Source organism: Hyla sarda, chromosome 9 (assembly GCF_029499605.1).
Source record: "Hyla sarda isolate aHylSar1 chromosome 9, aHylSar1.hap1, whole genome shotgun sequence".
NCBI lineage: Eukaryota > Metazoa > Chordata > Amphibia > Anura > Hylidae > Hyla > Hyla sarda.
In genome coordinates this window covers 93,184,309-93,207,333 of record NC_079197.1, presented here as the reverse complement: position 1 = coordinate 93,207,333, position 23,025 = coordinate 93,184,309, and the positions used below count along the sequence as shown (strand labels likewise).

Genomic DNA, 23,025 nt, shown 5'->3' with positions numbered 1-23,025 from the left:
GACGTAGCCCAAGAATGAATGAATGACGGAGTGTATTCTGGAGCGCACTGCGCAAGCGCAAGCAATGAATTTTGTAGTATGGAGCGCGCATGCGTGGATGATGTTTCGGAGCTGCGGATGTGATCCGGAAGTCTGCAGTATGGAGTGCGCATGCGTGGTTGATATGTGAAGCTACGGGTGTGATCCGGAAGTTCAAGCGAGTGACAGCGCTCGGGTAGGAGACCCGGAAGTGGAGTTCGGACATGAAACCACAGAGACTCACAGGTATCTCCTTCTGGTCAAACAGACCTTTGCAATTAAGTTGATTATGGAATATATATAAGACAGATGTAAGGAAATAGAAGCACAACACCCCTGAGGAAGTTGCCGACGGGCAACGGAACGCGTGGGGTCTTTAGGGGGGCACTTGCCTGGTAACACCTCCATTAACCGTCCTGTGTCACTTCACCACTACTTGCTACATGAGAATACAGGTTGTATATGGGCTGTTGTGATGAATTTAGTGTTATGCGGTAGCTTATTTGTATGACATAGGGACGATATTGATGTACTGTAATAGGCATGTGCCCTGGGTGGGGATCCCTTTGTTGAGGGAGCTCACCCTGTCTTGTGCTTTGGCTGCTTTAGGCCTGTTTTAAATGTTTTTAAGAATCTTGTCTGTCTTTTTGATTCATGTATTAATAAAGAGTACTTTTTTTGATATTTATGGGTGTGCGCTGTTTTGCGTGTTTCTTTTTCTTTCTGGATACTGTATTACATTGATACGTATAGCAGCACCCCTTTTCTAATTGATGTGGCTGAGCCCGCTCACATTGTAGTGATTGCAGTTTCCATTCTGGCCTTTAGGTCTAAAACTAAGTGGAGACTTCTTGTTCTGTACAGATCATTTCTCAGTAATGCCTTTCTTCTCAAGTGCAGAGTGAAAGGTTACACCAGTATAACAAAGATAACACTGGACTCACCACGATTCACAATAGTGACCAGCATCCTGCCTCCCTGTAGAATGACCTCTGAAATTCATCTCTAATTCATCTGAATAGAACAACTCCTTTCTATAATCCACGAGTCTTGCAGGTAAAGCATATCACTACATGAAAGGTTGGAGCATAAAAGGAGAAGGATTGGGCTGGGGGAGAATGTCTGTAAGAGGGTAAGTAACTGGCTCTGTGATAGGAAACAGAGGGTGGTTATTAATGGTACTTATTCTGATTGGGTGACTGTTACTAGTGGAGTACCACAGGGGTCAGTCTTGGGTCCTATTCTATTAATATATTCATTAATGACCTTCTAGAGGGGTTGAATAATAAAGTAGCAATCTTTGCAGATAATACTAAACTCTGTAAAGCAGTAAACACAAAAGAGGACAATGCACTGTTACAAATGGATCTGGATAGGTTGGAGGGTTGGGCTGAGAAGTGGCAGATGAGGTTCAACACTGATAAATGTAAGGTAATGCACATGGGGAGGAAAAATCTGGGCTGGGATTATGTAATAAATGGGAGCACACTTTGACGACTGACGTTGAAAAGGGCTTTGGAGTCTTAGTTAATAGTAAATTTAGCTGTAGTGACCAGTGTCGGGCAGCTGCTGCCAAGGCAAATAAAATCATGGGGTGCATCAATAGGGGCATAGATGCATAGAATACTGTGTACAGTACTGGGAACCAGTGTACAAGAAAGATAAAATAGAGCTGGAGAGGGTTCAAAGACGGGCAACCAGGGTAATACGGGGAATGGGAGGACTACAGTACCCAGAAAGATTATCATAATTATTGTTATTCAGTTTAGAAAAAAGAAGGCTTAGGGTGACCTAATAACTATGTATAAATATATCAGGGGACCTTACAGAGATCTATTTATACCCAGGACTGTATCTATAACTAGGGGGCATCCTCTACGTTTTGAGGAAAGAAGGTTTCTACACCAGCACAGACGGGGGTTCTTTACTGTAAGAGCAGTGAGACTGTGGAATTGTCTGCCTGAGGAGGTGGTTATGGTGAACTATGTGAAAGAATTTAAAAGGGGTCTGGATGCATTTTTGGAGAACAATAACATCGCTGGTAATGTATGCTAGATTTATAGGGACAGAACGTTGATGCAGGGATTTATTCTGACTGCCATATTTGGAGTCGGGAAGGAATTTTTACCTCTAGTATGAGGTTTTTTTTTTTTGCCTTCCTCTGGATCGACTCAGTAGGGACTCATTAGGGATTTAGGTTGAACGTGATGAGTTTTTTTTCAACCTTATGAACTATGTAACTAAATGCTGCTAAAATAACTCAGGCAAGATGGAAACCCCCATATATACAAATAAAAACAAATAAATAAAAAAATACAATCAGGAAAAAATAGAAACAGATTAGAAAAAAAACTTGTTTCAGTATCTATCTCTAATTACAAAAATAAGTATAGGTAATACAACCCCATTAAGCTTTTTTGACACATTTTAGTGTATGAGGTTTGTGTTGTTCTTTTTAAGAATAGCCTAGCACACTGCCCTGTAACATATAAAAAAACTCATTGCCCTGACTATGCAATCATAAATCAATGGGATCTATTAGCAATTGTTAGGATCTATTACAAGTCTATTTTATAATTTATGGCTTCTATAAAAAAAATAAAAAATCCTCAGGCACAAGTGTGAACAGAGCCCAAGCAAGGTTTTCTATTTTTTTTTCTTAATTTTTTTAGATTTTATTGTACATAAAAATCATTCACAATATATTTTACTTTTATCCTTACCCCCACCCCACACACACCCATATAGCCCAAAAGACCAAGGGTTATCAGGATACAGAAAATACCAGTATCTGTGCAAATATTTTGGCCTCAAGTACTCACCAAGAATAGTTTTAAAGCCTAAGCAATGTTGAAGACTGCATGCTAGACATGAAACACACCGGGGCTCTAGAGAAAGACACCCACATCTATCACCTGTGCCCTGCCACCTCTTGCCATCCGGGATATCCTCCAAGATTTGATAGAGATGAAAACAAAGTAGACTGTCTTATCATTTACAACAGATCTGTGCTGTTACCTATAAATAGAAATCTTCACACATTATTTAGAATGTGGCAATGACTGAGGCTGACTGGAGGGATTGTAAGAGACAGAGTAACTCCATAACTTGAAAGCTTGTAAATCGATTTGTGAATCTTTAGCCATTTCTAGACGTGGCCAAATCAAGTAGCGAATTTTCAGATTAAACTACCGCGCTGCAGAGCTGACAGATTGATTCTCCACCAGCTAAAGATCCTCAAATCAAATCTCTGTGAATCACAAAGTAGTTAAATCAATTTCTTCTATGGATTTTCTTTGCTTCTCTATAACCTATATTCAGTACAAGACTACATTAACTTAAGGCAGGGATGTCACAAGGTCTCCTACCTCTTTAATTGGCGCCTACATGTATAGTTTTGGACGACTCATCATTTCGGGACTTTTCTTTTCAGTCTTGTATTTTGCTGTATGAATGGCAAGCTATTCATGGTGAAGAGAAAAACATTCATCCCATTTGTTAATGAATTGATTCAACCTATGTAAATGCAACATCAAATGGAGTAAAAGAATAGCCCAGAAAATACAATAATTAACACTATTTTCTATAGCAAAAGAAGAAAGAAGCAGAAGTTAATGTCTTTTACTCATACCTTCTACTTAATTATATATGTATCCTATTAGCCATCGAACCATTAACATTTCATAATGATCTCATGCCTACTTTTGTCGTCTTTCACTATAACATATCTCACACAAAGGAGAATTATCCAATTTTGTGTTATTTCCTCATTTCCATAAAAGAAACTTTATCGCAGCAACAGGACATTAATTTACATGTCTTTTTACCGGACATTGATGGTTTGGCAATTACTAAGCTGGTTCTAACAGCTCCAGTATTGGACACATTTTTTTTCCTGTTGAATTAGGTTACTTTATTATTTTGCTTTTTTGTTCAGTAAAAAAAAACGATGAGAAGAATAGCGATCCTTTTTGTTAAATGTCAGTCTTTTTATTAGCAGTGGAAATAAAATGGATACACTGTGCCGAATAGAAGATTTGAAAACTGAACACATCCTCATTGAATGAGAAAAATATATACAATGTAGATTGATCTTCCATCAGTTTTCAGATTGCTTTTCCTGCACTGGGTTTCTTGTGGTTGGAGACAATTTGCATTATAAATGTGGTGAACCCTAAGGTGACACCTAAAAATTCTATGTACAATTACTTTTATATATCTTTGTCTTTAGAAATAAGGGCTCTTGTACATTAGCATATTCTGGGTGAGATTTATCAAAACCTGTCCAGAGGAAAACTTGCCCAGTTACCCGTAGCATTCAATCAGATTGCCTCTTTCATTTTTTAACAAGGCCTCTGAAAAATGAAATAAGCCATCTGATTGGTGGCTATGGGCAACTGGGCAACCTTTCCTCTGGACAGGTTTTGATAAATCTCCTCCTCTATGTTTGTATTTTAAGCTCCCTTAGAAGAGATAATGCTAGGTAGTGCAGTTGTTCTGACATTCTGTCATCATTATTCTAAGTGGTTCTCTAAAGAAATTAATAAAACCTTGAAAAACATATTTTTTATGCATAGTTATATTTACATATGGTATGTGTCTCTACTATATGGAGATTGCTTGGCTTAGCTAGTAATATTTCCCAAGATTATTTTCTGTGCAGAACATTAGAGACTGTCCATAGTAATCAATAGATAAAAACACAGGTTGGTTAATTCCCTATGAAATTATAAATAGTGGCCATACACTTTCAATAGATTGCATCCAAAACTTTGTTCTGCAAACAGTTATCTCTCTGTACACGTAAATGTTAGGCACGGCCAAGCATTCATGAAGTAGGTTAAGCCACAGCCAGGCACCTCTGGCGCTGGGATATCCTTCCCAAAAACAAAATGGTCAGACTGGGAAAATCCAACATGCCCGGCCTTACTCTCTACCAACATCATCTGTTGTTTGAGAGCCAGGAGTTCACCATATACTTTGGACAGTTGGCAGAACCCGCTAAAGTCATCTGGTTCGGCCAACTGTAAGTTTTCAGCAATGATTTAGAGGTAAGTATTATAGAAAATTCACACAAAAATAAATATAGATTGATATATGTAGATGTACAATTAATAATAGTTGAAGAGTAAATCATGTTCATTCCATTAAAATACACTGGATAAAACTTCCACCCTGTGTTATGACCTGTGTAGATCCTCCAGGGACAGAGAATGACACGAAGGCTTAGAGAACTAGAGAACATTTTTATTTATTTATTTATATAGCGCCTACAGATTCCGCAGCGCTTACATCAAAGAGCATTAATCGTGCACAATAACCTTGATATACAGGGCATATTTTATACCAAGAGTATAGTTTTAAAAGTGTTTGATTTTTTAATAATAGTTAGGAACTGAATAATATAATCACTTTTTAACTTTAAGCTACTACAAGTTGTATAACTAGTTAGATGTTAAGGTTTGGACCAATATTTGATGTAGGTGAAATATAAACATACTGTGTATATTAAGGACTTGACAATGTGATATTATTTATAATAATTATAAACGGTTCTGTTCACATCTGACCTTCTCTTACTAGCAGAAGCTATGTGCAGAATTAATCATGTAACTTGTTATTGAAAGGGTCCATGGAAGTTACTGTAGGTTTAACAGTAGTAGTACTGCATATGCTGCACAACTTTTGCCATCATACGTGATTGACATCTTAATGGAAAGTCCCAATGCAGTGAAGAGTCTATGTTACAAGGCAAAGATATACATTTACCAACATACTAGCCAGTTTTTTGCCAATAGGATGTTCATAGTTAATATAATGAAGGAATAACACACTTATCCAAAGTAAGAGTTGCCTTTCAGGCTGCAGGGCAGCTATGTCTGCTTTTTTTTAGTGCTTTACCCAGGCCAGCCCTCAACAATCCTATCATTGCTAATAGTACTTATTTTATTTGACAGTCATTTAGCCAGAAGCTGTCTAGTCTTCTTGTCACAAGTGCCTTACAACATACTATGATTTCCACATTTCTATAGATAGGGTCATAAGAAGAGGTCTTATACTTTGTGATGATGTACAGTTCACGGGAAATGGTAGACTGTTGCTAAATTGTGATTATACTTTAGTTACATACATGGTCAGGGTAAGTGACCATTCTACAGTCACAGTGGCTGGACACACTATTTTACTGGAAATGAAAGAGATACCCAACAAAGAAACCTTATTCCTCACTTGAATTTATTTTACCACTAAAGAAAGGAGCCAAGATGGAATAGCATTATGACATCTTTTACTGGCAGTCAGATAGCATTATCTGCAATGCCAGTGAATAGTATCCTAATAGGATATAATAATAAATAATGACAATAAATTGGAGACTACAATGTCATCTGTTACCTATACAACCTGTAACTGACTGTGGAAGGGGAAGATGAAATATTGATGTGTCTGATGGGTAAGTGATATATTCACAAAAGTGAATATTCATGTTAGCGTATTTTCACACCGAGGAATTGAAGAGGAATTTACTTGAGTAATTCCTTTCGCTTATTCCTCTCCAGTTCATTCAGCAATGCCATACCCCCTTGATTTGAATTTAATTCCGCTCCTCAGTTTACACTGAGGAATTTCTGCAAGTGGAATTCCGACATGGAATTCCAATGCGGAGTTCCGTTCCGCATGAAAAATGAACATGTTCTTTCTTCATGCGGAATCTGCGTCTAAATTCCCATAGACCGCAATATTAAAAACAAATTCAGCTGAACACCTTTTCACATGGAATTTGTGCAGGATTCACATGGAATTTGCGTGGAATTCGCGCTGAAATTCCGCACGAAAAAAAGGGAAATTCTAATGGTGGTTGTAGTCCAGTAAAAAAAAATAAAACAGTTTCCTCCTATATTCCATGCAGAAAATCCACGCAGAATTTTTAAGCGAGAATTCCTCTCTACGTACCCTTAGAACTGTAAGTTCAAGAAGAAAAAGAATAGATCCATTTCTGACATCATATTGTATCTGGTGAAGCTGATATTGTATCTGGGCTTTAACCCTGTCATATGTCATCTGCAGATGTTTTACCATTAAGAAAATATTGGTAATGCAAAATTCTCATCTCCTCTCATTCTCATACCTGTTGACATCTAAATTAGCAAATTGGGAGGACATTTTCTTAGTTTGTACGTTGAGAGTTCACTTTGTAGATCTGACTTTATGTCATTTGCAGTTATATGGGTTTTCCATTCATACGAAGATCTCTTCTTACCTGGTTTGAAGTTATCTCTTATTGTTTTTACTGAAGATGAGGAAATTGTCTGAGATTCATTTTGGGTCCAATATGAAAAATCTGACTGTCAATTTCAATTCAGATCCTGATTAAAATTTGAAAGAGCCTGAATTGCCCTCCTATTGCCCATGCAAAGTATATAAAGGAGCATGGACTCCTTCAAAAGACAGGAGTCCCTGCTCCTGTACATTGAGTAGCTGGTGAGTGAAAGCCCCTTACCTCAAGTCATATAATGTACAGGAGCAATCCAAGACAAACCACAAAAAGTGGGATTTTAAGGGATCTGATTTTTTAAATAAAATGTTTAAAGAATCCAATTCATGCTAATCGATTTTCTGATCTCTAGTTTTTACCATTCATGCATAGCCAAGTTGCCCTTGGAAACAGCCAGCAGCCAATATCCACTTTTTTCACAGGCATTTGATTTGACAGCTTAGTCTTAAAGAGGTTATCCAGTTGGAGGGGAATTTTTCAAAACTTTGGCCCTTTAAAGCCTATAAAGAAACAAACTTTTACTTACCTCCTTGGGCTTCAGCGGTGCCTCCGGTGTGCCACTCCAGTCCACGGATGCGCTGCTCTTCCGCTCTAGAAATTGTGATGCCTGGGCCCCAAATTACATGAATGTCACATTGCTATTTACTGGCAAGGCAGGACATCGCCACGGCCAGTGATTGACTGTGGGGCAGTGTGACACTCTGGGCCCTATTGTCACTCGGGGGCCTGGGCATCACAATTTCTGAAGCAGAAGAGTAGTGCAGTTGGGGACCAGAGTGGGACACCGGATGCACCACTAAAGCACAGGAGGTAACTGAAAGTTGTTTTTTTTTAAAGATTTGTAAGCTGCCAAAGTTTTGAAATATCCCCCTCCCACTGGACAACCCCTTTAACTATTCAACTGTTGCTAAGCCCTCAGGATGTATTGCACTAAAGTAGCAGGGAAAATGGTGTAGCATTGTACTGTGGACTGGAAAAGTAATTTCATAGCTCTAATATGAGTTTTGAAAATCTTCAAAGGATTTAAAGATTTTTCTTTTTCTCCATATTTCTTTTTTTAAGACATTTGTAAAATTTGCCTCATTTATCATTTTAAGTGGATTCTCATTTATAGTAAAATTAATCAACTAAGTTAATTAAGATTTACTCTGTAGCGTGATCACAGGACGCCCGTTAAACCTATTACCATACAATTTGTATTCGTAGTTAAACAAATGATTACTTTAGTACATATAGCAATAATTACCCCTCTGTCAGGGAGATAAATGTGCAGAAAAACAAAGCCTCCTTAAATTATGTACAGCGGTCAGTCTCCTGCTGCCTATGCAGGATTTATGTCTTTGTTCTCACAATGCTAAAATTCATAAAGCAAAGCTGATAATAAGCATGAATTAGGGGATAAAGATGATGAATCCATGTATCAAGTATGGTTTTATTAGATCTGTACGTATCTTTTTCTCTTCTCGGGATTAAAGTGTTTCCTTTTTTATAGCAGTTCACTTGTTTGGTTTAACTTGGCAACTTCAACCTGTGGAGAGTCAGCTTTATGAGAATGGGGTCAGTAAAGGAAATAAAGGAGAGGAGTCCACAGACACCACTTATTCTCCACTTGGAGGAAAGGTTACTGATAAAGCAGAGAAGAAAGGTAAGAATTGTGCAAGTAATTTAAAGAAACTGGAAAATTGTACAGGTCCGTAAAGCTGTGATATTATTATTTTGCATTTGTTTAAAGGAGTACTCCACTCGAAAACATTTTTTTTAAATCAACTAGTGCCAGAAAGTTAAACAGATTTGTAAGCTATCCATAGAAAATCCAAGGAGAGAGCACACCAGGTAGCAAACCAAATAGGTGGAAAAATGCAAACATACGATACCGCAAGGTAACCGCTAGGAGCGTCCGGACTCACTTCAATAGGTAAGCAGCACCTGAGGGGTGCACGCACAAGGTGAAGTACCAAAATCTACAAAAACAAAGATAAGCATACACTCACCGCCGGTAAGCTGCTGCGGCTCCAAGTCCGGGATCTCCACGGCATAGACGTAGACGGTAAGGGGAGCTCAGAGGCCTCGAGGCCGGAAGAAGGACGTTCCTATGTCCGAAACAGCCAGCGTAGCCTCTGAGCGCCCCTTATCGTCTACGTCTATGCCGTGGTGATCCCACACTCAGAGCCTGCAGCAGCTTACCGGTGGTGAGTGCATGCTTATCTTTGTTTTTGTAGATTTGTAAATTACTTTTATTAAAAAATCTTAATCCTTCCAGTACTTCTCAGCTGCTGTTATGATCCACAGGAAGTTCTTTTCTTTTAGAATTTCCTTTCTGTCTTACCACCTTTCTCTCTGCTGACACCTCTGTCCATTTTAGGAACTGTCCAGAGCAGGATAGTTTTTCTATGGGGATTTGCTCCTACTCTGTACATTTCCTAAAAGGGACAAAGGTGTCAGCAGAGAGCACTGTGGTAAGGCAGAAAGGAAATTCAAAAAGATTAGAATTTCCTGTGGATGATAACAGCAGTTTATAAATACTGGAAGGATTAAGATTTTTTAACAGAAGTAATTAAAAAATCTGTTTAACTTTCTGGCATCAGTTGATTTAAAAAAAAATCCATGGAGTACCCCTTTAAGAACATATGAAGGTATAGCTGTATAAATATTTCTGTACTGTCCTTTGGACTTCCTACTATGACAAAACCTAAAAAAATTCCAAACGAATGTGAATATGAGAATAATACTCATTCTGCTAACAGCTTTGAAGTGTGTATAGCTCCTGTGCTCGCTTCATTGCCCTGGCGTAAATATAGAGCGTTCTGAGCAAAGTTTACAGCGCATTTCCTCATGGGGTTGAATTGCTCCTGAATTCTAGAAGTGCAACTTAAAGCTTCAGGGCCAAAATTCACCAATCATGTTTAATTTGTAATGCTGCTGCCTATTTATGCAGTAAAGGGGTCTTTTGGCCCCCTCAGGCCCAGGGCCTTGGTGTGACTGCTACATTTGCATTTAATTCCTATTCAATATAAATATGGGACTATATGTCATCTCCATACCAGGGGCCAAGGCACTTTTATAGACATACAGGTATGGAAGCTGAGCCCTGTATATTAGTCATACAGGGCAGAGTGAGGTAGGGGAGGGGAAGACAAGCTGCTGCAGCTCTGCACCACGAGTCTCTCTGTTACCCTGCAAATCTAACAGTATATACATTTTAGAATAATCTCACTTCTCCATCTTTTTTTCAAGATTCTCTAAAGTTGTATTACACATATGTACTCCATCTGATTTGTTTGTTTTTTCTTTTCTTTTTTTTTTTTACATTCAGTGTATCATCGAGGCAGATTTATTAAAGTCAGCACATGTCAAAGTCAACATATAGAAAGCATCATGAATTTTGCATCACTGTATATCTTATTCGATATTCCAATTGTCTGATAATGAATTTTCCAGTGGAGACTTTTGTACAAAGCATATTAACTTTCATTAGAAAACCACAGTGAAATTGTTAAGGCCCAACAAAATTCTAGCAAACGAAACCTCAGTAGACTATGACTTCAGTGTAACAGACGCCAAGAAGGAAAGATCATCAGGAGATGTTTTAATGAGGTCTCTTCCTCAAGAATAATGGTTTCAGCAGGGTATTGAGTTACACCATTAAGAAATCAGACTAATGATGTTCTTTTGCAGTTACTTGAAATGCACAAATTTTATGACGATAATAAAATTAATAATTTCCTTTGGCCAATGAAGGTTCACTGCAGTAAAGTCAGTGAAATTGAGATTAAAGGAAAGGTTTGCTATGGTTTGTCTTGTCTCATGCTAAATGGTTTTAAAGTTCATCACATTGTATTTTAATTGACCCATTGGGGTTTGTTTTCATAACCTTAGAAACATGCATTTAACCCTGGCCAAGAAAGAGGAAAACATTGTCATTTTTTTTAAATAACATTTTTGATACAATTGCAGAAATAAATAGGCCAATAAATTACAAATACATGAATAATACGCCTAGAAGTAGTAATAATAAGGCTAGAAGTAGTCAATTTTTGGCTGACACTTAACAACTATTTAGCCATTATGATTTGTTGGGCAAATTAATGGTCATATTTTAAGATTTGCTTTTGGCAACTAGAAGGAAATTCTTTTTTCCAATCTATTTTCTGGCAAATCATGAGCTATTTTACAGATCACCTAAAAGGAGTTAAAAAAAAAAAAAACTTTTAGTGCTATTTAACTAACAGATGTGTCTATGACGTGTTTTCTGATTAATGTATTCTGTTTCTTTTATCAAAGTTACTGGGACTATATTAAGCACTATACTACGTGAATGATCCTTACACTCGGATAGGTGGACCGGGTGTCATGGAAAGTCAGACAGGTCAAGTCAGCAACACACGGTAGAGAAACAAAAATCAGAATACAAGGGTTAACCAGGACAAGCTAAAAGGGGAAAAAAAACAAGAGGACAGCGCAATACATAGTCAGAACAAGAAGCCACCTTACAACAAGTAAGGGTCAAACCTACAAAATAGTGTGATACAAAATCACAAGGTCACAAGCAGAGGTCAGATTACAGAATAGAACAAGAAACATGCATGCTAATGAAGGGAACATTCCACAATCATGGGAACAGGCTAAAGACACAGAGCGGTTTCAATATCCTGCAGCTGGGAGATGTGGCCAGTATGTGGCCAATATTGTAATAGCACAAGTCCTGCCAAGCAGCAATACTTATTCCAAGTAGCTCAGCTCAGCATTATAAAACTACATTGTAACCTCACCTCAGCCATAGGCCAATATGTGACATCTGCAACCGTATCTCAATGTCAAGAAATCCTTTATAGTATAGACAGATTATAGCCTACTCCTAAAATTCTTACTATAAATAACAAGTTGCAAATCTTAATCCACACAGGGAAAAATATATACAGTAAAACAATTGTTTAGCAGAAGAATATTGTTAAGATATAACTCCAAATAGTTAAAAATAAATGTATATTGAATATATACTTTTACTCAGTTTTGAAGCCCTGGTGTGAATCATAAGTGGCTGCTGGAACGCTTTTCGAAAATTTTAATAAGTTAGGATTAGTGAGGTGTACGCTTGCAGAAAGAATCCAGCCACAAAAATCAATGTTAAAATAAGTGGCATTTTTATTAAGCATTTTATAAGTTCATAGGAGAATACCCCTGGAAACAGTAATAAAAAATGTAACATTCTCGAGGAGAAACAATTCTAAAAGCTTATGTTGCTGCAGCATCACAAAGAGTAGGGAAGAAAGGCTAACAGCCAGTCACAGTGAAGTGCACATACAACGTATTAAGACACAAAGGTACTTATTGCAGGTCCTCCATCAAGCCACTGTGTATAACAGTATGTTGTATTATGAATGATGCTTTACAATGACAATAGACAATAGAGCCCCAGCAGAATTAAAATAATGATACACTGCGCAGATATACAATCACAGTAAAGATCATAATGTATGTTCTGGATGTTCTGTACTTGATATTAATGACACTATGGATTATAGAAGCCTGCCTGCTCATTCACTGCAAACTCAGCAAGACGCTGCTTGATTCCTTAATATTTAATACAGAGCGGATTAAAACACTCTAGAGCTTACTCCTATTGCTTCACAAAATCCTTTTTATTTTTTTTTAGAATCCACAATAAATTCACTGCAGATACAAATTGTTCTGTGCAATGGTCTATAGATAAGTACATGAAGTATGCCATTGTTCGACTTCTCCCCACTTATCAACTTCTCAGTCCTATTATAAGAGGGTGAAGAAGACAAAAACATTGCAGCGATTGGGAATTTAACTAGAAAAATGAAGTCAAGATGATGTGTTAATTGAGAAAAAAAATCATGATTTCTACAAGAATGGGGTCGGGTTACAAGAAAAAAAGAGGTGTAGGGCCACATGTATTCACAGTGCATGGTGCTATTGTAGGTCATAGCAGAACAGAATTATGAAAAGTAAATGAAACATGGAGTTAAAACACTGCACCACTCTTACTTTAGCTGATGGAATCTCAATGAAATGTTTTAGTGGATTTGATACAACTATAACAGCACTGAGACCTTATGAAGTTTCAATTACGCATGGATAGGCAGGATTAACCCCATTGTGCTGCCCTGTAAGCATGCAGCCCACCATTACTGGAAAAACATAACATGCCTTTCCACTGGCAATTAGATTGTAGGCTAAAAGATTTGTAAAAAAGCTCAATCCTTCCAGTACTTATTAGCTGCTGAATACTACAAAGAAAATTATTTTCTTTTTGGAACACAGAGCTCTCTGCTGAATCACGAGCACAGTGCTCTCTGCTGACATCTCTGTCCATTTTAAGAACTCTCCAGAGTAGGATAAAATCTCTATAGCAAACATATGCTGCTCTGGACAGTTTCTAAAGTGGACAGAGATGTCAGCAGAGAGCACTGTGCTTGTGATGTCAGCAGAGAGCTCTGTGTTCCAAAAAGAAAATAATTCCCTCTGTAGTATTCAGCAGCTACTGGAAGGATTAAGATTTTTAAATAGAAGTAATTTACAAATCTGTTCAACTTTCTGGCACCAGTTGATTTAAAGAAAAAAAGTTTTCCACCAGAGTACCCCTTTAAGGACCAGGGTTTTTTTTGTTTTTGCACTTTCCTTTTTTCCTCCTTACATTAAAAAAATTATAACACTTTCAATTTTGCACCTAAGAATCCATATGATGGCTTTTTTTTTGCACCACCAATTCTACTTTGTAATGAGATCAGTCATTTTACCCAAAAATCTACGACAAAACGGGGAAAAAATCATTGTGCGACAAAATTGAAGAAAAAACTAAATTTTGTAATCTTGGGGGCTTCCGTTTCTATGCAGTAGATTTTTTGGTAAAAATTACACCTTATCTTTATTCTGTAGGTACATACGATTAAAATGATACCCTACTTATGTAGGTTTGATTTTGTCATACTTCTGGAAAAAATCATAACTACATGCAGGAAAGTTGATACATTTAAAATTGTCATTTTCTGACCCCTATAACTTTTTTATTTTTCCGTGTATGGGGCAATATGGAGGCTAATTTTTTGCTCTGCAATCTTAAGTTTTTAGCGGTTCCATTTTTGTATTGATCGGACTTTTTGATCACTTTTGATTCATTTTTTCATGACATAAAAAGTTACCAAAAATATGCTATTTTGGACATTGGAATTTTTTTGCGCGTACGCCATTCACCGTGCGGTTTAATTAACAATATATTTTTTATAATTCGGACATTTCCACGCTGCAATATCACATATGTTTATTTTTATTTTTGTTTACACAGTTTTTTTTTTAATGGAAAAAGGGGGGTGGTTAAAACTTTTATTAGGGAAGGGATTGAATGATCTCTATTAACTTTTTTTTACCACTTTTCTTTGCAATGTTATAGCCCCACAATGGTCTCATAGGAAACCATTGATTGATGATTCTGCCACTTGACTGCTCATGCCTGGATCTCAGGCACTGAGCAGTCATTCGGCGATCGGACACCAGGAGAAAGGTAAGGGGACCCTCCTCGTGTCCTACAGCTGTTCTGGACCCGAACAGCCCACTGAGCTAGCCGGGGGTAGTTTAGTTTCCCTTTAGACGCGGCGATCAACTTTGAACGATGCGTCTAAAGGGTTAATAGCGCGTGACACACGCTAACAGTGCCACACGCTATTGGCTACGGGTCCCAGCTGTTGTTAGAGGCCATGCCCAACCCGCTATGACGTGGGGCCATGGCCCAGCATTATAGAAAGGAAGCTCTTGGTTCTTGGTCCTTAACAGGTTAAAGAATATCTGTCATCTCAAGAAAAAAATGTGAGAGGTTACTTAATACCTAAGCCTATTCATAAACATATGATTTTAATGTATCAAGCACCTATATTTCTCTCACAAATATCTTCTTTCTGTTTCATCCTGTGCTCTGGAGAGGGCATGTCCTCGCTCTGCATCACTCATCTCCCTCCATAAATCTGCTGTGCTGTGCTGGGTCTTGTCATCCAATGACTGTAGACGGCTTTGTAACCCCCTCCTCTCTGTTTTCAGACAAGAGTCTGACAGGAGTGAGCATGTAGGAGTGCTAGTTTTGCCCTCACTTACTGGAGTTTGTCCCAGCCTGTGCATCAGCTTGGACAAAGATGCTGCTAGACTGGATTATGTTCTGTATGGCACAGGGAATCCATCCTTAAAATGATCTGTGTGTAAGGGTAGGGTGATGCTGCCCTTTTAAGCACCAAATCTCCTTCATATGGGGTTGTGTTGTTAATTTATGGGGCCGGTAGGAACAGCATGATGGAATCAGGAAACAATGAGGAAGGTGTCGGATCATGGACCGCCACTATGTATCAGAACAACAGCTGATGTGGTACAGATGAAATATGCAGTGATGGCTCTTTTCAGACTCTGAGAGGGGTAGGTAGCTTGAATTTAAAGCAAGAATTAACTAATGACCAAGATAACATTGAAGCGGCCACAGGCAAGTATGAGATAAAACTGCTCCTGTGAATTTGTTCTTCTGCAATTTTTTTTGCTCCTGACATTGCTCTTCTGTTGCATTTAAAGGGGTACTCCGCCACTAGACATCTTATCCTCTATCCAAAGGATAGAGGATAACATGTCTGATCGCAAGGGTCCCAGCTGCGGGGGGTCCCAGCATCTCTGTGCAGCACCAAGTATTCTTAACAGTATGTTGAGAAAGCTGGGTTCCCATGGCGGGAGACGTGATGTCAAACCACGCCCCCTGACTCTCCCTTGGGGTATTTTGTGATGGATTATAGGGTTGGCAACAGAGGCAAATGCAGAGGGGCATTTACCACCCAGTGGTCTTCATCTACTAATTAATATCACTTTTTCTAAGAACAAGCTATAAGAGAGTAAAAACAATCTCAAGTCTATAACACTATAAAAGTTTAAGCTTGGAGAAAAAAAAATACTGGAGTATTTCAAAGCTAAAATGTGGAGTTTTATTCTAATTGTATCAAGCTCCAACTCTATGCCTACAATGTACTGCTTACTAGAAAAAGTATGAAGGTTGAGGTGCATGTGTACTGCCATAAAGAGAGGGGGGCAAACAGTTGGCAGGTACCACTGGTACTAGTTATCGCCTGGAGGAACAACAAGTTTGGCAGGGTAAAATGTAACATATTTTCTCTTAATCTTTCCAAAGCTTTCCAATCTTCCCTTAATCTTTCTAAACACAGAACACTGCCAGACAGGAAGACAGTGGGGCTAAGCTCTTTTACAAGAGATTGTTGTTGGGTTATGTCGACACTGGCAGTATTTGTCGAAAATTAAATTTGCTTCCAGTGTTATTTGCAATGCATTCAGAAAGTCTTTAGACCCTTTCAGTTTTTTTCCCATTCTATGTTATATCCTTTTGCTAAAATTCAAAAACATATGCATGGACATAAGTATTCAGACCCTTAGCTATGACATATGATATTTAACTCTGGGGGCTCCAACTTCTCTTGATTATCTCTGATATGTTTCTACACCTTGATTGGAATCAGCTGCGGTAAATTCAGGTGATTTGGAAAAAAAAATCCCAGTCTGTATAAGGTCTCACAGCTGAGAATGTACAGCAGAGGAAAAATAGAACCATGAGCTGGAAAGAGCAGCCTGTAAAGACAGGATTGTGTACACTAGTAGTGTTGAGCGGCATAGGCCATATTCGAATTCGTGAATATTTGCGAATATAAGGACGAATATTCGTCATATATTCGCGAATATTCGCATATTCATAATATTCTCGTTTTATTTTCGCATAAGCGAAAATTCGCGAATGCGAAAATTAACATATGCGAAAATTAGCATACCCAAAATTACCATAAGCGAAAATTCGCATATGCGAAAATTAGCATATGCAAATTTTCGCATATGCGAAAATGCGCGCACCAGTCTCACACAGTAGTATTAGAGCCTTCTTTACTCCACATAAGCTGGAAGCAGAGAGGGATGGTCACTGTGATGTGTACTGTGAAAAAAAAAATAATTATATTCCTAATTACGAATATATAGTGCTATATTTGCGAATATTCGTGAATTCACGAATATGCGATATTCGCGAATAAAATTTGCATTGCGAATATTCGCGAGCAACACTATACACTAGATTTGTAGCATTATTCAGTTTTTACTATTAGTATGGTGTATTGAGTGCGGAATGATGGGGGAAATAATTATTATAAGTTTTATTTTAGCACAAAGCCAAAACATAACAACATGCAGGGAAAAATTGAAAGGGTCTGAAAGCTATCTGAATGCACTGTGTTTACACACTGTGCTTACTACCCTTAGGGTAGATCAGGATCCTTACCAAATTTTGCCAGGGAGCTTCTACCAACATTTATCCTGCCACAAATTAATGGTTTTGGTGGATTTGGTGGCATGCTTTTTCTGTTAGATATTTAAGAAGACTTAGGCATTGGCTAGAACATAAAATTGCTCTACTTGATGGGAGGGGGACAACAAGGAGCCGAGAAACACACACACACACATATATATATATATATATATATATATATATATATATATATATAGCAACAGAAAACAGAAAAATACAGCAGCACACTGCTAGCACAATGTCATAGTAGATGTGGCACTTAGTTGTTTGGCCTGACCTTTGAGAGCATCCACTGAGAAATGTATGAATCTCTGCTGGTTGTAATAGATATAATTAATCCAATCTACATTCTTGTTTATTAAAATCTGGGGTATTATAAACTAAACTCCGGCTTTTACTTGATCTCTAACTTTAAATTCATCTAAGACCCCCCTTGGGATTCTTATAGCATCAATATACACATGGGGGTCAAGGCTCCCAGCAGGGGCTGCACGTTTATTTTCATTGCCTAATTCATTGCCTAATTATTTAGATTATAATTTTAGCCAATCCCTTTATCTTTGACTTTACTATACACTGCAATATAACTAAATAAAATCATAATTTGCTCTTAAGAATCACACTGCTGTATATGACTGTATATAACACTGCTGTATATGAATACTGTATATAACACTGCACTATATGAATACTTTTGTACACCAACCATCAGTATATTTCAAACTTTCAACTGCCTTAATATCCATAGCCCATTTTTCACTCAGCACATGCTTTTCCATCAAAATCTTAAGTCTCCATTTTGTTTCTCTAACCCTATCCAGCTGTTAAAAACAATCTGCTCCTCTTTTACTTGTCTTATAATTTGTATATATCATTAACATTTGGACTAACGTATCAGCTTTCTCAACAACACAATGCATACAGTTATTTGTCTACTCAAACTATTATATCCAATACCACTAAGGAACATTATTTAGGAGATAATTAGGCAATCCTACTGAACAAGTTAGTTTACGACACAGACACACACCATCATACCTTCTATTCATCTCTTTACACACACACCTTTTCAGTTTCTCCAGCTTTCATTACCATCTCTATACTTTTCCCATTTTTGCACACTCATGCATCCTTCCCTTGGAATTGTTGCTCATTTTCCTTTCAACAACTCCACCAGTGAGGTCTTTCTAAACTGCAGCTCTGTGACCTTTGCTTCTCACTTCTCACATCTGGGCCACAGCCCCCCCCCCCCTTGTGCTATTCAAGGTGGTACCTATTTGTGGGAGCTCCAGCTGCTGCCCAAACTGCTCTGCTATCTGTAAACAACAAACCACAATCAACCCTTCTTTTCTTAGGAGACATCTCTAAAACATTAGGGTTCAATTAACAGACACATTTAACCCCTTAAGGACCAAGGACGTACCGGTATGTCCTTGGTCCTGCTCTCCTGATATAACGCGGGGTTACACAGTAACCCCGCATCATATCACTGCAGGCCCGGCATCATAGTGAAGCCGGGACCTGCCTCTAATAGCGCGCAGCGCCGATCGCGGCGCCGCGTGCTATTAACCCTTTAGCTCAGAGCTGAGCCGCGCGGCTAAAACCGAAAGCGAAAGTTGCCGGCTAGCTCAGTGGGCTTTTCGAGATAGCCGCGGCGAAATCGCGGCATCCCGAACAGCTTACAGGACAGCGGGAGGGCCCCTACCTGCCTCCTCGCTGTCCGATCGCTGAATGACTGCTCAGTGTCTGAGATCCAGGCATGAGCAGTCATGCGGCAGAATCGTCGATCACTGGTTTCCTATGAGAAACCAGTGATCAATGATGAAGATCAGTGTGTGCAGTGTTATAGGTCCCTATGGGACCTATAACACTGCAAAAAAAAAGTGAAAATAAAAGTGAATAAAGATCATTTAACTCCTCCCCTATTAAAAGTTTGAATCACCCCCCTTTTCCAATAAAAAACAAAACACAGTGTAAATAAAAATAAACATATATGGTATCACCACGTGCGGAAATGTCCAAATTATAAAAATATATCATTAATTAAACCGGTCGGTCAATGGCGTGCGCGCAAAAAAATTCCAAAGTCCAAAATAGTGCATTTTTGGTCACTTTTTATATATACCGCCCCATACATGGAAAAATAAAAAAGTTATAGGGGTCAGAAGATGACAATTTTAAACGTATAAATTTTCCTGCATGTAGTTATGATTTTTTCCAGAAGTCTGACAAAATCAAACCTATATAAGTAGGGTATCATATTAATCGTATGGACCTACAAAATAAAGATAAGGTGTCATTTTTACCGAAAAATTTACTACGTAGAAACGGGAGCCTCCAAAAGTTACAAAACAACGTTTTTTTTTCAATTTTGTCACACAATGATTTTTTTTTTCCATTTCACCGTAGATTTTTGGGCAAAATGACTAACGTCATTACAAAGTAGAATTGGTGGCGCAAAAAATAAGCCATCATATGGATTTTTAGGTGCAACATTGAAAGAGTAATGATTTTTTAAAGGCAAGGAGCAAAAAACGAAAATGCAAAAACGGAAAAAACCCCGGTCCTTTAGGGGTTAAGTGCAGTTCTGCCTTTTTAACTAAGTCTGGTACTAGAAAGGAAAGATCTACTTCCTCTCTTCTTCTAAAATAGCTAACAATAATCCATGGACATATTAAAGGGGTATTCCAGGCAAAAACTTTATATATATATATATATATATATATATAAAATCCCAAAATAAGCAGCACATCGAGGTAATTGAAGATATGTAGGTAGGGTGCACGCATGCTGGAGCCACGGTCCACTGGTTCCTTAGTAATAGTCGTAGTAAAAAAGTGCTGCATATTACTACGACTATATATATATATATATATATATATATATATATATATATATATATATATATATATATATATCAACTGGCTCCGGAAAGTTAAACAGATTTGTAAATTACTTCTATTAAAACATCTTAATCCTTCCAATAGTTATTAGCTTCTGAAGTTTTCTGTCTAACTGCTCCATGATGATGTCATGTCCCGGGAGCTGTGCATGATGGGAAAATATCCCCATAGGAGCTGCACAGCTCCTAGGACGTGAGTCATCAGAAAGCAGTTAGATAGAAAACAGCAACTCAACTTCAGAAGCTAATAACTATTGGAAGGAGTAAGATTTTTTAATAGAAGTAATTTACAAATCTGTTTAACTTTCCGGAGCCAATTGATATATATAAAAAAAGTTTTAACCTGGAATACATCTTTAAGACATGACATGACACATGTACAATCAGTTGCAATGGGATGGGTCCTGGGAATATGTTATTGTTGGAGAGTCCCGTGTCATACCCTCTGGTTTACACACTGTCCTAGAAACAACTTCCAGCAGTGCCTATTTATGACATTATAACCAGCGTCCTGTGCCTAAATCCACTAATATCCTCTCTCTGGATCATCAGTTTACTTAGCAACTCAATTCCCTGAGAGACCCAATATCCCCCAGGATCCTGCTTATTCACTCACTCACATTTCATGCACACTCAGGTAGCAGATAGTTACTTATGACAGGTTCAGTTAACAGACTCTTGGCAAGATTGTTACCTGTCCTTGCGGGCCAGGAGATAGTTGACTAAGGCACCCCAGATGGGACCAAAGGGGGGAGACAGTGGTACTTGGCTAGCTCACAAGACATATGTCCTACCGTACTCTTGGAGATGATTGGGTTCTGTCTATGTCCCATCTCTTTGGTCCAATTTAATGTCTTGTATTGCGTGACTGCCTCATGGTAGCATAACCCAGAGTTTCTGTTCGGGCATCAAAACTGATATGGATTTTATCAGTGACCTGGTAAATATCTAACTCCCAGCCAAATTCAGATTCACAATGAGTAGATCACATGGACACACACTGTCAGTGATAACATACGTCTCTAACCTTTATTTGCCAATCCTTCAGGTTATATAGACATTGCAATTAGCATAAGTTCTCGCCCTCACTAGGGAGGGGTTGTTAGCCTTGGCATTCCATATAAGGTATGATTTTTCTACTAGATATTTAAAAAGACTTAGGCATTGCCTAGAACAGGAAGTTCCTCTACTTGATGGGAGGGGAGAAAACAAGGAGCAGAGTAACGTGGGGTATGGGCTTTGTCAAATAGTCTTTTTATAATGCATACACACACACACACACACATATATATATATATACATATATATATATATATACATACATATATAAATATACATCCATTACAGAGCGAGCGAGCTCCGTGCCTGATGACTGGCGATGCAGGAGCCAGAGGATTGTGTTGTCATGGCCATGACCCCACATGCTGTCACGCCCTGCCCCCTCAATGCAAGTCTATGGGAGGGGGCATGGCGACTGTCGAGCCCCCTCACATAGACTTGCATTGATGGGGTGGGGTGTGATGTCACAATAGCGCAGGGCCATGACGTCACGATCCTCAGGCCCCTGCATCACCAGTCATCAGGCATGGAGCAATGCTCGCTCCGTGCACTAGATGACAGGGGGTACTGCAGGAGAGATCGCAGGGGTTCCCATCAGTCATCTTATCCCCTATCCATTGAATAGGGGATAAGATGTTTAGAGGCGAAGTACCCCTTTAATGTAAGAGTGGTAAGACTATGGAATGATCTGCCACATCATGTTGTGATGTCTGACTTAAAAATAGGTTGGATGTTTTACTGGAAAATATGCTATTGCAAGTTATAGATAATAGTTTTTTGGGGATAGAATGTTGATCCAGAAATGTATTCTGATATATAAGTCAGGAAGGAATTTCCCTCTGTTATGGGGCAGTTGGCATTAGCCTCATAGGGGTTCTTCCCCTTCCTCTAGATCAACACAGTAGGGTTTTAGGTTGAACTTTATGGACTTTTGTCTTTTTTTTTTCTTATAAACTATGTTACTATTAATTTACACAACAAACTTTGTTTCAGCCGGACACTATTTTTTCAGAATAACTTATGTGGCTAAGACAGAATTGAAAGCAACAGATAAATTGAAATCTTCCTCAAGAATAAAACTTTTTTTGAGTTATTTTGATTTAGTATAATTTCTGTACTATGCCTTTGTGGTATTTTCTGGTTCATTTCACCTATTTTTATGTCTTTGTCTGCAGTGTATCAAAGAGGTCGAGCAATTGACTCTGGAGAAGTGGAAATTGGGAAGCAGATAGAACAAATTATCCCACCTGGTTTATTCTGGCGGTTTCAGGTTACAATTCACCATCCTATGTACTTAAAATTCAATGTTTCCTTCTCAAAAGACTCCCTCCTTGGCATATATGGAAGAAGAAATATCCCACCTACACACACACAGGTACTTAATATGCTTTCCTCAGCTACTGATGTTACCATAGAAGCAGC

General features: G+C 38.3%; 1 protein-coding gene across 3 annotated transcripts in view; it reads left to right on the top strand.

Moving 5' to 3' along the window:
- The window catches only part of TENM1 (teneurin transmembrane protein 1), an 876,412-nt gene that overhangs the window by 457,154 nt on the left and 396,233 nt on the right, over nucleotides 1-23,025 (top strand). For 2 of the 3 annotated variants that reach the window (XM_056539239.1, XM_056539237.1), the window contains 2 exons: nucleotides 8,784-8,936; nucleotides 22,779-22,978. In XM_056539239.1, the coding sequence (XP_056395214.1) occupies nucleotides 8,784-8,936; nucleotides 22,779-22,978 (353 nt within the window). The remainder of the gene's footprint in view (nucleotides 1-8,783; nucleotides 8,937-22,778; nucleotides 22,979-23,025) is intronic. The other variant, XM_056539238.1, reaches the window with a different exon arrangement.